The 17837-nt window shown below is 44.1% G+C and overlaps 1 protein-coding gene across 4 annotated transcripts in view; it reads right to left on the reverse strand.

Moving 5' to 3' along the window:
* Window positions 1–17837, reverse strand: part of Frmd4b (FERM domain containing 4B) — a 326374-nt gene that overhangs the window by 157686 nt on the left and 150851 nt on the right. The window contains exon 1 of one of the 4 annotated variants that reach the window (XM_063285582.1): window positions 1396–10125. Within the exon in view, the coding sequence (XP_063141652.1) occupies window positions 1396–1419 (24 nt within the window). The 5' untranslated portion in view covers window positions 1420–10125. 4 annotated transcript variants of the gene reach the window in all.

Here is a 17837-nt window from a genome sequence, read left to right on the forward strand (position 1 = left end):
GATAGCCCTGCATGAGTTAGTTTCTGACTTCTTAAAGGGGCTGGGAGCAGGATGGCTTTACTTTGCAAGGAGAATCTCGTGTAAATCAAGTCACGCTAGCTCTATAACACTATATATTCTCAGAATCCAGACCACAGGGCTGCACTTCAGAAAATAACACATGCTTTTAGACATCAGACACTTCTAGGTAGGACCGATTTAGAGACAGAAGACTTGTTTCTAAGGTCAAACCATTATGTTCTATTATGGTGGGAGGTCCCATCAAGGTCCCCACTGTGACATGTTTGTTTCTTTAAGGTTTCTCTCCTCTTACCCGACCCCACCTACTTCCTCCACAGACTTCCTCCAATTCCCCTCTCCCTGCTCTCCCCCACCCCCAGCTTTGCACTCAGCTGCATTAGATAATTTCCTTTCTTTTCTGAAGTCTACCCAGATTTCCCTCCCTTCCCCCATTGCCAACAACTAAGGAAGAAAGGCTGTACACACGACACTGGCCTTTAATGATTTTACCATAACCACATTACAAGGGGGAAAGAGCAAAAAGCTTCCCTTTAATAAGGATGTAAGACTTCCTCCGACAAATCAGAAATGTATATTAATTAATTGATAGCTATTCACAAAAAAAAATGTCATCTTCGAGGTCTCTTCTGTGAGCTGATGAATTCTGGTCACACAGAAGCTTCGCCAAGAAATAGCGTAAAGGTAACGGACAGGATTCAGTCGTCCTGCTTTCCCTAGGCAGAGCAGGGCACACACATCAAAGGGTCCTTTCAGCAAGGACACTAATGAGTTCTAGCACACTAGAACCTTCGCTGCCAAGCTGCACACACAAATGGAGGGAGCCCATCTTGCTGATGAGGTGATTAAGAATCACAAATCAAAAGCACTTCTGTGCTTCGCGCAGGGACCCTTTCCACTGCTTTCTGCAGGATAACTGAAGGAAGGAGCCTGAATCTTTCAAATTACAAAATAATTAAGAGAAAGGAAAGAATAGAAAAACAGTAGGTGGGTGAGGCTGACGGTGACCTGGAATGACACACTCCAGCAATCACTGAAGAAAATCAGGATACCAGCCTTTTCAATCTTTTAAAGAAGCCAAGGCAACATTTTTTTACACACATCAGGAAAAACTTCTAAAAGACGGGGCGTTAAAAGCCGTTTCTGTTAGGATATCATTCCGGACCTTCCCCAGCAGGAGTTAGCAAAGAGTAATTCCTTGAAACCATGGAGAGATAAGCACGTCTTGTTAGTTTTGTTTCTAAACAGTTGGTTTCAGAGATGCTCTGCTTCTAGGAACTGTCCCCCATATAGCATTAAAACCTGTCCAACATTTTGCTCAAGATGCTCCAGGACACTACCTGCCTGCAATTTGATGGTCAGAGACATTCCGCTTACCTCCAATCCATGATCGAGGCTCATTTAAAGGGACTGGCGAGGAGATGCGGGATGCAGGACACATGTATTCAGCGCTGTGGGGTGTGTGTGTGTGTGCCTCTGTCCTCCAACTACAAGCCGGTGGAAGTGAGGACCCAAAGCCCCCGGACACCTTCCGCTGCCATATAATCGCAAGGAAGTGACCTTACTGTTTGTTGCTTTGATTAGAAACAAAAGCCTTTCAACATGAGTCAGGAAAGCAACAGAGGAAAATCCAGCTAAAAAGCCTGCTGTTTCTTTTGGCCTCCTGAAGCCTCTCCTCATTATACACTTTAAACACACGATGACATATTGTGTCCTGAATTCTCAACTCCATAAACAATGTCTGACAGGAGTTAAGAATTGCCCAGAGATGGGCTATACTGGGTACCATTCAAACTCCAATCTGGCTTCCCGTCCTATGCATATTCTGGGCTAGCCTGGGGATTTAATGTATGGAATAGAGTATTTAATGAACTCTCCTTCTCAGAGACATCACATGCCAATGGCTTTTCCACTCAGGAGTAAATGTGGAGCTCCACAATGAAAACATCAGTGTCATTCAACATCAGGCACACCAGGCACAGAGTGTCTTGGCAGGCTAACCATGGACTCAGAGAGGGCTTGTTACATCATTTGCATCTCGCAGAATAATTTACCAGTGGAATTATTCATGGGCTAGGGAATATTCAAATTATGCTATACTTCATCGTAAAATGAGAAAAACAGGAAGAAATGTAATTAATCGACTTGTTTTTCTTGGGGCAGTTGAGAAAGAGCTCCTAACATGGTACCATGGGTCTTCCATTTGAGGACTAAGAGCCTTCTGGTAATATGGGTGAAAACCCAAGTTCTGGAGTTAAAGGCACCTTGATGTTTGTTAGTGGTTTGTCTTTGAGAAAGCTATTTGCTCTTTTGTAGAACAGAGACAAAAATCCCCATGTCTCAAGGGTGTTGGGGGAGGTAAAGGAGATAGCACAGGTTGGGCCCTGGGAATCCGATGGCCACAAAGTGTCAGGTACCTCAATACTGAATATGGCTGCCTCCATACCTGTCAAGTATCAGAAATGGCTTTAATATCTTGTCTTTTCAAATATTTACTTACTCTTACAAGAGACCGGGGAAGACCCAGCCAGAAGCCAATTTTATTTTATGTGCGTTGGTGTTTCGTCTGCATGTGCGTCTTTGTGAGAGTGTCAGAATCTTGGAGTTACAGACAGTTGTGAGCTGCCATGTGGGTGCTGGAATTTGAACCATGGTCCTCTGGAAGAGCAGCCAGTGTCCTTAACCGCTGAACCATCTTTCCAGCCCCCTCCAGAAGCCAACGTAACCAACAACAAGTTTGAATGCAGACAGAGGTCACACAAGCAGAAAACGTGACAAAGAATTTACTCTAAACTTAGTGATTATTGGTGCGCATGCTTTCTGACAACTGGAAGAGCTGGGAGCTAGAACAAGTTGCTTAAGCACTCTAAGGAGCCGTGCAGTCAGTGGTGTTGCTGAGGAACCCACATACACATGCTTAGAATAAGTGAGAATGTATACAGAATGCTCTGTAATGATGGCCCTGGGGACATTGTGAGTCTCAAACAGTCTGTGCCCAAGTGAAGATGGCATGATTATGAGGGCTGTGAAGATAACGCAGAGAGGGACTTAAAAAACCTCAGTGCCAATGTACACATGTAGAAGGGGGATAAAGGTAAAATCTTGGGATGTGGGAGAGTTTGCCACACACAAAGGCCTGGGTTTACTCTCCAGCACCATGTTTGCAAAAAGCACAGTAGCTGTTACCAGTCCTCAGATTATTAATTAGACTCTGAAGGCTTATAAGTATTAGATTACTATCTCATCTCCGACTTTAGTGTTCCAGGAGTACTCTATAATTGTTTAGAGTGACAAAGGGACTGGGATGGCAGCCTAGAGCCACCAGGCCACACCCTAGCAGGCAGCTGGGCTGGAGGTAGGCAGGCTTCGCTGACAAGGTCTGGATGGCTAGATTAATGGATGTGTTTGTATCCAAACTCTTTCTGTTACTGAGTATATAGTTTCCACTTCAACTTGTGGATGGAAAGATTCTCTGTAGCATGTCACTTGTGAGAGGAAAGACAGTGTGACTTGGACATCCTTAACCAATTGCTCCATGAGGCTCTGGATCCTGGGTGTTATCAATGCAAGGTAGGATGGACTCTAGGCGTGATGATAGGAGAAGTGTAGGAACAGAGCATGCTCAGAGTGGTTCATCCCTGTAGCGTTAGGCTATCACACAGGCATGGGGTGGCCACTTGGGAAACACTCCTAGACAAGTGGCATTCAGAGACCAGGGGTGAGTGAAGCCCACTCTATCTGACTTGATTGTTCTTCCTGAGAGGCACCCAGTTCTGGGGCAGACTTAGCCTGTCCTGTTTAAGAACCCCATCTTAGTTCATTTTCTGTTGCTATATTACAGATAGGCAAATTTATAAAAAGAAGTAAAGGTTCATCTCATGGTTCTGGAGTCTGATAAGTCCTAGGGCATGTCATGGCATCTATAAAAAGTCTCGCTACATCATGGTGTGAGCATCATATGCACAGAGACAGAGTAAGCTTACTCACTTGGGTTTCTCTTCCTTTTTGTTCAAAGCCAGTTAATAGCATAATGGGTACTCCACCCTTATGACTTCATGTAGTCCTAACTACCCCTCAATCCCCTCCTCCAAATACCATTAGCACAGAGGTTTAGGAAGTAAGCTTCCAACACTCAAAGACTGAGGGGTCGGTAACCCACAGCAGAATCCCTGAGCAAGCAAACTGACATTTTTGAATGGTTCTAAACAAAGATGGGCATCTGTGAGGCAAGACTATGGAACTTGCATCGTGGTGGGGATGCAGGCTCACATACTGTGAACTTAGTTCACAGGCTGTGGACTCAGGCACGTGCCCTGGGGGCTTTCACTGTCCCCGGAAGCAAGATGAAGGAAAGCACAAAGAGTTTAGGGGGAAAATATATATAGATAGCTCCAGTTTATTTTGAAAATTTAGTTATTTTTGATTTTATATGTGTGAAGTGTTCTTCCATTATGTATGAGCACCATATGGGTGAAGCACCTTCAAAGGCCAGAAGGGGGTGCCAGGTTTCCTGGAACTGAAGTTAGAGGCAGATGTGAGTTGCCATGTGGGTGCTAGAAGCCCATCCTGAGTCCTCTGCAAGAGCAGCAAGTACTCTGAACTGCCGAGCCACCTCTCTACTCCTCAGGTCTCTCTTTGTTTTAAAGGACCAAGCACACGCACGCGCGCACACACACACACACACACACACACACACACACACACACACACACACACGGGACTATAGGGAAATCAACTTGGAAAACATCATGCTCCAAGCCTCAACTGATTGGACTTTGTGGCTCTGGAGGAGGGAAATGGGTCTGATACCCGACTGTCTAGGACCAGCATCTCTTCCGTATATACTGTCTTCTGTTCTTCATTGTTACCAACCTGAAACCACTTGGAGGGCTCATTTCATTCATTACAAGGACAGTTACTTTGGCTGTTCACAGGGTGCCAGGCACCATCGCTGGTATCATGGGTGCTCAGATTTGCATTGTGGGCCCACAGGATCCCATGCTCTATGTAAGGCTTTATTTCTTTACTACAGTTCTTTTGTTCTCCCTTTGAGACAGGATTTCTCTGTGCAGCTCTGGCTATCCTGGACCTCACTCTGGAGGCCAGGCTATCCTTAAACTCAGAGATCTGACTGCCTCTGCCTCCTAAGTGCTGGGATCAACGGTGCGCAACACCACCACCCAGCTATTACAGTTCTTTTTTTTTTTTTGGTTCTTTTTTTTTTTTTTTTTTTTTTTCGGAGCTGGGGACCGAACTCCGGGCCTTGCGGTTCCTAGGTAAGCGCTCTACCACTGAGCTAAATCCCCAGCCCCGCTATTACAGTTCTTAATACTACTGCTATTATTTTTTGTTGATCGGGGTCAAAGTCAGGGCTGTGTGGATGCTGGGCAACTGCTCTTCTTGTTAAGTACATCTCCAGCTCTTGTATTTTTGAGACAGAGTCTCAGAAGTCTTGCCTTGAATGCACAACCCTCCCTCTGCCTCCCAAGTGTGGGAATTACAGGTCCTGCCATGCCTGGCTCCTGTTGAGTAAGACTTGTGCATTTTTATTTTGCATAGGGCCTTTCTGCCTGGCATTGTGCTGGGGGGCAGAGGCCAGTGAATGAGCAGGAGAGGCAGGGGATATGACCACAAGTCATGATGAAGAGGGCCGAGGACCCTGCCCAGGGAAACCGCTGAGCAAGGCAGGAAGACAGGCAAGGCAGGCGAGGGCCGCTGCAGGGACTTGGGCTGTGTACAAGGCATCTCTGTTATACTCAGGACGACGCGGTTAAGGCACCTGGGAAGCTCTCAGCAGCTACTGAATGAAAAAGAACTTCTGTCTAAAAAGGAAAATCACCAACTACAGAAAGTGAATTCACAAGTTCCTAAAATTGGGGCTGATAAGAGCACCGAAAGTTTATTTAAGGTCTCCCTGAGATCACATGCTGCAGCCGTTGGACGGTACGCTGTGTCCAGGAAAAACTGCTCCGATGGAAAAAATCTGTTACTCATGTTCTCCTCCCGGCAGAAAAGAGGGAACTTTCTTGCACTGGGCGGGTTCCTGCTTTCTTAACCACAAATGGAAAAGTCGAGGTGAGAAGCCTGGGGGAGAGAGGCAGGCATGCCCGGGGTTCTCATGGCTCTCATAGCCAGAGGTCAAAGGCACGTGCGGCCTTTCAGACACTGGACACAAACTCTGTAAAATCTAATAACTTCCTCATGTTTGGAAAAGTAAAGACAAAAGCGCCTTTGAACACCATGTTTGAAGTCCACTTCACACACAGGACCCAAGACCCGGAGCACTCAGTGCTAGGAGCCTCCCAGTTGGGGGTAAGAAAACAGGCTCTGCACCCAGAGTCCAGCGTCCAGTAAGGACTTTCAGAAAGGCTGCACAGACAATGTGCAAAGAAAGTGGCACGACTTTCCATGCAGCTTCCCGTCTCACTTCCTTCCTGGCTTTCTGCAGAATCTGATTTTTTTGCTCTGTTTCGTTTTCCCCTTTCTCTGCCCCTTTACAGAGCTTTGAAAAAAAAAACACAAAACTATCTCCTCCTCCTCTCCCTCCTCCTCCTCCCCCTCCACTTCTAAAACAGGGGTCTTTCTATGTAGCCGGCTAGCCTTAAGTTAGAGTTACTCCCGCCTAAAATGAACTTTTTTTTAGATGAAGGAAGACTTCAGGACACACACAGTGGCTGACTGGCATCACACACTGTGTCCACCCAGTCTCTGCACGCACCTTTTAATCTGGCCACTCTTGAGACACGGAAATCAGTAGCTCTCAGTCTGTGGCTCTTGACCCCAACAGGGTCATATCCTGCCTATCAGATATTTACACTACGATTCGTAATAGTAGTAAAATTGAAGTTACGAAGTAGCAATGGAAAAATCTTATAGTCAGGGGGTCACCACAACATGTGGAACTGTGTTGAAGGGTCACAGCGTTAGGAAGGTTGAGAGTCACTCGATTATCCCCTCCTTTCTGTCCTCTGGGCCATCTTAAGTCAAATCTTCAACTTCAGGTAATTTTGTCTGTAAAGATTTCAGTATAAAAGATCATAACATTCTTTTTTAACATTAAACCCAGATAACTAAAAGAAAAAAATCCTCAATATCTTTAAGATATCTGTTAAGAGTTTAGATTTCTAATTGAATGATATCTTTTCTTATTTGCTTATTTTATAGGTCTCACTATGTAGTACAACTTGGCCTCAAATTCATGACTCCCCTGCTCCAGCCTCCAGAGTGCTGGGATTATTAACATGTATGACTGCATCTGCATCCAAATCTTCCCTTCTCACTCTCACTTTCCATCTCTGTCTCCTTCTTCTCTCCCTGAGTCAGGGTCTCTCGATCTCTCTGTGTGAGCCCTGGCTATTCTGGAACTATCTATGTAGAAATGTTGACTTTGACCACACAAAGATCTGTCTTCCTTTGCCTACAGAATGTGCTGGGATTAAGGCTGTATACTACCATGGCTAACCTCATTCCCCTTGCCCCCACTTTGTTGGAAATAAGATCCCAAACCAGATGCCATAATTTGACACTGGTTCACATTTCTCTCAGATTTTGGGTAATCTATAGTACACCATATGGTTATCTATTTACTGAAGATGTGGAGCTGTTTAGCCCATCAATTCTCAGACCACCCAGGCTTGCTGACTATGTTTTTAAGGTATCATTTAAAACACTTCTATCTACTGTGGTTCCTGAAGGCCTCTGCTTTTGGCTAGATCATTTGATCAAGACTCCTTTAGATCCTGTAGCCTGTGTGTTCTTGCATTTGGAAGGATAGTTGTTCTCTTATGGTAGAAAAACCAATAGTCATGACCATGGTAATTTATTTAATCAAGGACGTCAACGTGACAACTTTCTAATTCTGCTAGCTCTATTCACTAGGGTACTTCAGTGTGGACAACTCTGCCTTCATCTGCAAATGGGTGATGCTCTGTTCAATGTTTCCGAATGACTGGTCACCCAGGAGTGTTACCCACTAAGGAAGGACAAGCTTTGTGTTTTACCCTTCCTTACCTGTTCTTAAGATACCTAGTTATACAACTGCTCCCCTTCCTTCTGACCCAGACATGCACCACCTCTTTCAGTGTTATGCAGCTGGGGACAGAAAGATCACTGGAGCTTTCTCCTCACCAGCCTGGCTCTGTTTGGCAAGAGACTCTGTTTCAAAACGATAAGGCAGCAACTGGTAGAGTAGAACACCCATCCTCCTCCTCTCTGTATCTGTACATAAATGTGCTTGTATATCACACACACACACACACACACACACACACACACACACACACACCAATAGAATTAGAATTTATAGCCAAGACATACACATATACCCTATTCATTAAATCCATGGTATAAACAGCTACCAAGATAGAGAACACATCTAGAAAGTTATCTCTGACAATTTTACAGACGTGCTTCAGATTTACGCCAACAGAGATTGTTTCCGTCTATTCTAGAATTTGATTAATCTGATTTAGAGATGGGTTCTTTTAAGCATGGCTTCACACCCTGAGCAAAGTGTGTGTGTGTGTGTGTGTGTGTGTGTGTGTGTGTGTGTATACATGCGTGCGTGCATGTGCATGCACTCAGACATACATATGCATGTTTACTTTTCTTCGATATGCAAGAGCTAAGCAAACAGATTATAGGACAACTGTGTCTTTAATTTTTTATGAAAATGACAAATAGTCCCCTCTGCCAACTGTCTTATCTATCAGTTTACTCTCCTGCCAGGTAATAAGGACAATCTAGTTGTCCCTTATTATCACCAGAACTTGGTGTTATAGGTCTCCTCCTCTTTCCTCTCCCTTCCCTTCCTCCTTCTCTTTCTTTTTTGACAGTTTTAAGGGAGGGAATGGCCTTACTCTGTAGCTCAGGATAGCTTGGAACTAACTTTGTAGCCCAGGCTGCTGTCAAACTTGTGATCCTCCTGTTTTAACTTTCCCCTCAGTATTGTGATTACATGCCTGCCCGTCCCCCTCCCCCGAGTGTGTGTGTGTGTGTGTGTGTGTGTGTGTGTAGAGTTCAGAGAACAGCCTTCAGGAGTCAAATCTCTCAATCTCTCATTTTATGTGCCCTCTGGGCATTGGACCCTTATGGCCAGGCTGTACAGCAAACACTGTTACCAACATAGCCATCTCACCAACCTAGTTTCTCATAAAATAGTCATGTAAGACAGGGTGATAGCAGAGACTACACCACGGGGTGACTAGTTTCAAGAACATAAGTTGAAACGATAACTGAAGATTAGGAAGAACAAATACTTACATACACTTTCATACACACCAAACCCTGTCCTCATCTTCACCTTGAAGGATTATCTAATATAAATTTTGTAATTTGTTTGAGGTTAGAACTATTATTAAAAATGAGAAATTGAGGCACAGAGATTTTTTTTGTTTGCTTGCTTCTGTGTTTTGAGATAGGGTTTTTCCATGTAGCCCTGGCTGTCCTGTGAATCGCTCTGTATACTAAGCTGACCTCAGAGTCAGGAATGTGCTTGCCTCTGCCTCCTGAGTACTGGGATTAAAGGTGTGCCTCACCATACTGATGTTTTCAATTTACATAAAGTCACACAGCTGGGAAATGGGCTGTAGGATCTGAGTCTCCATGTGCAGTTCCTTGTGGACATGCTCTTCTGCCTGTCAAAACTGTCCCTGGAATCCTCTCCTCCCTCTAACATTTAACCAAGAAGTGCATTACATGTGAAGTGGCCTGGACTCTTTCATGTATAGAACCTTGATGTTGTCAGCTTTCCTCTTATTTCAACCCATCTTCCTTTGAGCTTGAACATTTTCCTTTTATCGACACATCCCCTGGTTTTGATTTCTTTCCTCAGGGGGTTCCTATTTTGAGCCTCTTTTATTCTTACTGTTGTTGCAGGACTCTTTTCCAAGTCCCAATCTCGAGTGGACATTATATCAAAAAGGTTTTCAGCAGTAACAATAACGAAACCAAATGGAACGTGTCTGTGATAGTTTATATTGATTGTGAATTTGACTCCTTGGAGACAAGCCTTGAATACACTTGTGAGGAATTGTCTGAGTACATTAGCCGGTGTGGGAAGACTCACCCTAAATGTGCGCCCTAGACGCTGGAAAAAGGAGAGCATGAGTTGGATACTATCACTCTCCCCCCCCACCCCCACTCTTGCCACCATTACTTCCCTTCACAATGGACTGTGCTCCCTCAAACCATAAGCCCCTCCTCCACTAAGTTTCTCCTTGCCAGAGATTTGGCCCATGTAGGAGAACAGTAACTAACACAGTTCCTTGACTACTATAGGTTTTTTATTTCAGTATCCAGGTCTAAGACAGTTTCAAGGTTAGTGAGTTCTACCATTAACATTATACCAAAGGCCCCGGGTTTCTTATCTTTTTCTATTTAGCGTGTTTTCCACAAGCTGACATTCACGATTGCAGCATGGCTGCCACTCTTCCAGACATGAGATCTCCACCCTACCCTACATTTTTTGAGGAATAGACAGCTTGTCATTGCCCACCGTAAGTCACATGCTCAGTCCAATCCCATCACTAGCAGAGGAGTAAAGGCACTAGGGTCAGCTTCAGCTACAGCACCACAAGCTCTAGGTTTTCTGGGGCTTTAGGTCAGCCACAATACCTACAGTGGCCACATCCATCCATGAGTAGCCTCACCCACGTCCCCAGTGCTATGGAGATGCCGCCATCTTCTGTGAATTCTAATACTGGAAACAAGCCCAAGCATCCAGCCTTTGAGGAAGTCATGGCAGTTGGATAGCAGACTGGTGTAAATCAAGATGCTGGCTAGGGTTCTGGTTCACTCGGTGTCAGTATACATTGGCATAATCTCTTTGGAAATCCAAACCCCTCTAGCAATACCGCTTCACGCTATGCATCTTACAGAAATCTGACCTCAAACATGTCATGTACATGAATGTTTATAATAGCACTGCCTTGATAAAGACAGGAAATAACATAAATATCTATCAGTAGTTAACTGATGGCATTGCAGTGCACTGATCGCACAACAGTTTGAGAAACAATAAGACACCACCGAACCAAAGACATACTAGTAAGCCTGTATGAAAACTTCATGGTAATGTTATAGGATGGTCTCACTGCTTCAGAATTTGTGTTGTAATATTCTAATATGTGGGTCATGGTATGTTAGAAAATATCGTTAATAAACACTAGGGGAAATTGACTGTCTAAGTCTTTGTACCTTTAACAATTAAACTGGTGAATATATGTTACTTTAATGACAATTCTATGGTTCTCAAAAGAGCATAAATATTCCCTTCTGCTCTACAGTAACTGAATCAATAAACAGTGGTTATTATTAAGTGGATACACTGTGTAAATACCAGACACACTACAACAGGCTGGCTCTGTGTAAGTGAAAGCCAGGTGATATCAAGAGCTGTGTTCCAGAAACAGTCTATATACTGGTCTAGAAACAATAGGTTTCTTCTCTTTTTTTCTCTTCTCTTTCCTTTCCTTTCCTTTCCTTTCCTTTCCTTTCCTCTCCTCTCCTCTCCTCTCCTCTCCTTTTCCTTTTCCTTTTCCTTTTCCTTTTCCTTTTCCTTTCCTCTCCTTTTCTTTCCTGTTTTGTTGAGACAGAGTCTCTGATAATGCCCAGGCTGGCCTTGAACCTGGTCTTTGCACCTGTACCTACTGAATTCTGGAATCAGAGGTGCATGTCACCACACCTGGCTTAAGTAAAGTGTTCTGAAAAGAACATTTTGCAAAAAGTTTGCATACTCTTGTGATACAAATTTAAATTCAGAATCGCAATAATAGAAAAAACCCCTGAAATTCCTCTCCTCATTCACTTACCCTTCTTAGGGTATAAAATATTACTGCTTTGGCATGTGCACTTCTACTCACATATGTGAATGTACATGATTTGAAATTACCTATAGTTATATAAACATACATATTTATATACATCCATATGCATGTTCAAAACATGCACCCACTTACACACACATATGTGTACACACACATACACACACACACACACATCATATATTGCTTTACACTGTGTCTTTACCTGAAAATATAGCACAGATAATTTTCTAGGTCTGGTGAGTTTATGTTAGAGAGTGTCTTAGTTTCATTCCTGTCATTGTGATACACTAAGTCAAACAACTTAGGGGAGAAAGGATTTATCACAGCTCACAAGTACAGCATGGAAAACAAGGTGGCAGGACCTTGGAACAGTTGGTCATATTACATTCAGAGTCAAGACAGGAGAATGACAAATTTGTTCACACATGCTTATTTGTGCTCAACTTACTTTCTCCACTCTTCCACAGTTAAGGATCCCCTGCCTAGAGAATGGTGCCACCCAGAATGGGCAGGCCTTGATTAATATAATCAAGATAATCTTATCCATTGGCATGTCCGTTTACCAAACTGATCTAGACAATCCCTTATTGACACAAACGATTCTACATGGTGTCACGTTGACATTTGAGGTAATCATCACCCAAGAGGACTGTCACTTAACTCACTGGTTTGCTAATAATGAGACAATAACCAAATAAACATCTGGTCAAGGGGATCATACCTTACATGTGGTTGCATACAGGTAAATTGTCCTACAAAAAGATTGTAATAATTTACAAAGCTAAATATATTTTTTCTTCTCAGAAATATTTCCACTAGTTATCATCTTAGGTAACTTCACCTATATGAGAGAAGAGAAACGTTTCCAGGATGCCTTTCCTTCTATTTTTTGTTTATTTTGTAAGGCAGGGCTTTGGGTTCCTGTTAGGATATCACTCTAAGCAGTCATTTGTATCCTTCCCCTTTAAATTCAACAGTGTTTGTCTGAGTACGCTGGGGGTCAAACCCGGGGGCTTGTATATGCTAGGTGAGTAACCGTATCATCGAGATATATCCCACACATGTTCTGTTTGAAGTTCTGTGCCATTATGTATACACTGGCCTGGAACTCACCATGTGCTCCAGGCAGACCTCAAACTCATGACCCTCCCATCTAAGCCTCCCAACTGCTGGGAGGACAGGCTCCCAGCTGCACACCTTACCTAGCAACAGTATTTTGAGACATTGCAGCTGTCTACTAGAAGAGCGCACTAGTCTCCAAGGGGTTAGCCATGTACTCTGGGTAACAAAGGGAGTTAGGAATGAGGCACGGGGCTGAAAGTAGGCTGTCTATCAGCCTTGGCTCCCACAAGATGTGTGAATATTGCTTAAAGGAAACAGATGATGTTCATCTTACTGAAAGGTCTTTTAGGGCAGACTGGTGTCATTTAGTTCCTGCATATAACAAAGCTGCTGTCACTCGGGATGGCACTGTGTGGCCCCATGCTCCTTCCTCTCCTTTTCCTCGAAGGTCTCCCAGGCCTGTGACTGCCTACATCATCTCAGACAGAAGTAGGCTACAGGTCAACCGCCATGCTGTGTTTGGTAGCTGGCTCTTGGCCTTGGCACCTGAAATGCAGTCACCATTATGTTCCAGGTTCCCAGACAAGTAGATTAGCTAAGTCAGTAGGGGGTTCAGCACCCCACAAGGCCTCCCCTCTTCTACTCCTCCCACCCTACGTATGTGTGCTTTAAGCAGTGGACATGGATAGCTCTCATCAAAATTTTACTTGGTGAGCTTCTGTAAACTTGATAGGCGTTCCCTAAAGAACATTCCCGCAGTAGACTCTATCCACGTTGGTGGTGATTATATCAGTTGGGCTATAAGCTTAGAAGTGATGTTGACCAAGGTTAATATGGCAACTGCTATGTACTGTGACAGTATCAGCTCATGGATTTACTTCCTGGAGAAGCTCAATACAGTCAACATATGCACCTGTATATGACGGTTGACCTGACTTTCAGCTTGACTGCATGGAGAAGAACCTAGGAAGCTGGTTAGGTATACCCCAGTGTGTGTGTGTGTGTGTGTGTGTGTGTGTGTGTGTGTGTGTGTGTGTGTGTGTAAGGGAACTTTTAGAGAGGTTTCACTCAAGGGAAAAGACCATTGTTAAATGTAAGAGACACTGTTCCAGAGGCTGGGGACCCAGAGTAAAATCCAAAGGGAAAAAGAGAAACCCAGCTGCCCAGGGATTTTCCCTGTTTCCTGGTTGCCAGGACACAAACTGTTCTATCCCCCAGACCTTCCTACCATAATAGACTTGGAACCAATGAGTCAAAATAAATCCTTCCTCTCTTAAGTTATTTATGTAGGACATTGGGTTGTAGCGGGAGTCAAACTAACATAGCACACACATGCCCACATGTGTAAAACTTATTTCATATACATGTAGATTCTAGACATGCATTATTTATTTATTTATACAATCTCCTATTGGCTGAGACTAAAACAACAAAAATATAAAAGAAAGAGAAAAGGAAGGCAACACACAATTAAATATGATTTATTTAAAACACATATTATCCAGGTAACAACATGCCAAACCTTTGCTGTTATTTACAGATCTTGAAAACAATCACACTTCCAGCACTGACTACGAGACAAAGGACACTGTCCAGACTCCAGCAATTGCCTCTCAAAAAATTGGCTTGTGAAGTTTATTAAAGAAGAGTGCATTCACTAAAAAAATATTTCCAAAAAGAATTTAACAGCCAAGTCTTATGAGCTTGGCTGGACCTATATTTGGCATCGACACCTTGAAAGTTTAATATATACAAACCCTACAGGAGAAAGTGCCCATGAATATCACAGGAGCTCAAGGTTAAGAGTCCTGGTATTAGCTTATTTATTAAAAATAAAGTATTCCTCTCTTTAGTAAAAATTTGCAAAACACCTAAAATTTCATTTGTTCCTAAGATTATGATTCTGTAATTATTTGAGGTTGATGATTTAACAATAACTCCTAGGGTCAGAGTCTCTTTATACTGTCTGTGCTTTGCAGAATTAGAAAACACCTGCACACAGCCAAGAATGAAGCAAAGCACATTTTAAATTAAACACTAAGAAAGACCAGGAATGAAAGGGTTGGGGGAGAGACTGAGACACAGAGAGACAGACAGGGGCAGAGAGATAGAGAAAGAGGGAGACACACTCTTGCTTTTTACCCCTAAGATCCCAAGAACATTAAACAAAAACAGGTCCTACTTACTGCCCTTAACTTTAGTGGATGAGAATGAGACAGGGACTGATGGGTAAGCAATGCCTGGCAAATGGTAAAAGACATCAAGAAAAGAAAGTAAATGGCTTGAGACAGCTGCCAACATCTGTCAGGAAAAGCAGGATGCCTTCCAGAGCCCAACCACAGGCCCTGGCAGGAAATGGCAATCACTTGGCAGGCAGAGCTGTCGAGGGCTGCAGGACTGCCAGCCTCCCACCTTGGGGTGGGCACAGAGGGTTCTGGTCATGGGTGAGTTGCAAAACAGCCCTTGGGTGTGCCTGCTTTCCTGTCTACTCTGTCCCAAACACTCTCCTCTCATGAGATGATCCACAAATGTGCTCTGTAGCACTTTGCCCTGACTCATTCTTTTCAATAAGGAAGAAGCTTACACACATATGCAAATATCAAACCATAAGTCATCCTCCCAGAATGAGCCTTCCATAGTTTTCCAGAATACAAAAAACCCCCACCCCCCAGACAAAGCTGCAGGACCTCAGCATCCTACTATGTGCTGATACTGGCCATCACAAATAGCCTTCTACCTGCTCTATCCCAGAGCCACCAAAGCGTTCAGCTAGCACACCCATAGGCTCACCCGACAATTACTCTCTGGAGCTCACACCAGGTGTGAGCACTGTTCCAGAGGACAGCAGGGTTTAATCCCTACCTACCTCCCACTAGCGTCTGGCCTGGAAGGTAAAAATGAGCAAACCTGTAGATTCATAAAGCCAGAGATGCTCACAGTTATAGAGGAAAATATCGTGGGTATGGGGATGACAATGGGTTGTATTCTGGGTAGGCAACATCTAAAAAGAGACTGCAGGAAATGAAGGCAGAAGGGCATTGTGCACTGCTGGGTCGGGGCGGGGGTGGGGAGATTGAGGTTGTAGGAAGAGAACACTACACGGAGTGAAGGCTTGGACGTTGTACTGGGGATGGCAAGACAGTATCACTGAGAGGCAGATGGGACAGCATTAGGGGGAAGGCTGGGCCTTGGGTGGAGTTGGGAAGAGCATCATGGAGGTACTCATCTCAGGAGTCCTTGCAAGATAATAAAGGTAACTATTTCTTAGTGTCCCAATGTGGCTGAGACAATGGCTGGGCAGGACAGTGGCTTGTTCTGACCGATTCTGAAATGGTCTCTCTGGTGGCAAGGTTTAGAATAGGCTATAGGGAAAGAGTGCCAGGAGCGACCCATCAGGAAGGTGCTGCACAGGTCCAGCTGAGACAGGAAGGGAGTCTGGCCCAGAGCAGTGGGGTTGAAGGTGAGGAGAATTGATGTTCACCGTGAGGGTGGAGCCAATTGGTTATGTGGTAGGACTGTGGAAGAGAAATTTCCACCAGGCACCTGGAAAGGTGTGGTTCCATTTTCTACAGGGGAGTGGGTTTAGGGGATGAGACCAGGCGTTGACATGTGAGTAGCAAGTTTAAGATAAAATCATTCAAGGAGTGCAGGCAGTTCAAAAAACACTTGAATTTTATCAGAAAGGGTCAACCAACTAGAAAGCAAGCTCTGTGAGGGCAGGCACTTTCCTTTTGTTTATTGTTGTGTGTCCACAATTTTAGACTTGAGTTGAGGTGTAGCGGATTCTTGGTAAATATTTGTTGAATTAAGGGAAATGTAATGTCTACACTCTGTGTGTGTGTGTGTGTGTGTGTGTGTGTGTGTGTGTGTGTGTATGTGCATGTGTGCATACGCGCATGTGCACGTATATCTGAATACACATGTGGAAGGCAGAAAACAATACCAGCTGTTATTGTCAGATACTGGCCGTGTTGTTTTGTTAAGACAGGGTCTCTTATTGCCCTGGACTTGCTAAGTAGGCTAGGCTGGCTGGCCAGTAGCATGAGCTTATGTCTACCTCCCCAGTTCAGGGAATTGTAGGGCACACGCGCTCTATGTCTCTGCCTTGCTGCTGGTGCTGTTGCTCTTTTGTTTCAGTGTAGGTTCTGGAGCCCCAGCTCAGGTTCTGGAGCTCGGCTTGTGCCTTCAAGGTGAACACTTCACTGACTAAGCCATCTCATCAAACCCCACTTCTACACTTTCAATGGCTTCCCACCACACTGGTGAAAATTCCAAAACAGCCAGGGAGCAGGTGTCTCCTTCCTATGCTGTGTGGGTTCCAAGGATCCAACTCAGGTCACTAGGCCTCTACAGCAAATGCTCCAGCGTGAGCCGTCTTTCTAGCCTTCCTTTTTAAGTAAAGGCTCTGTTCTCATTTAGATAATGAATATTTCATTGCATTTTAGTAAGACAGACTAATTTTGATAAAAAAATATTTGTTGGACCCTACTCAAGGCAATGTTATATAGTTCACCTAGACAAATGACAAGCAACAGGGGCCAGACTGGTCACAAGTGGGAATCTAGGGTCTATTGTCATCTGCAGTTGGGTTCAGAATTGGGAAAAGAGAGTTTAATTGCTCCGCTTAGAGATAAAATAAGACAACTAGATGCAGGCATATTAGCCTTCCCTGAATAAAACAGGGCAACATCAGCACCAGGACTCAAGCAACCTAACAGAAAGCTGAGCCATCAAATGATGTGGTCCTGATGTTCCCAGACAGCCGTCAATTACCCCCTTTCTGGTGCTTATAAAGGCTGCAGGTTTTCACTTGGGGTAAGGGAAGAAAGAGGGACAAGGTTTCTGTACGTTTTAGAAGCTCTAAAGATTATACTATGTATAAATATTGAGTCATGGATATCTGAAGACAACCATTCAACATGCATGCATGCA

This window comes from Rattus norvegicus, chromosome 4, assembly GCF_036323735.1.
Source record: "Rattus norvegicus strain BN/NHsdMcwi chromosome 4, GRCr8, whole genome shotgun sequence".
NCBI lineage: Eukaryota > Metazoa > Chordata > Mammalia > Rodentia > Muridae > Rattus > Rattus norvegicus.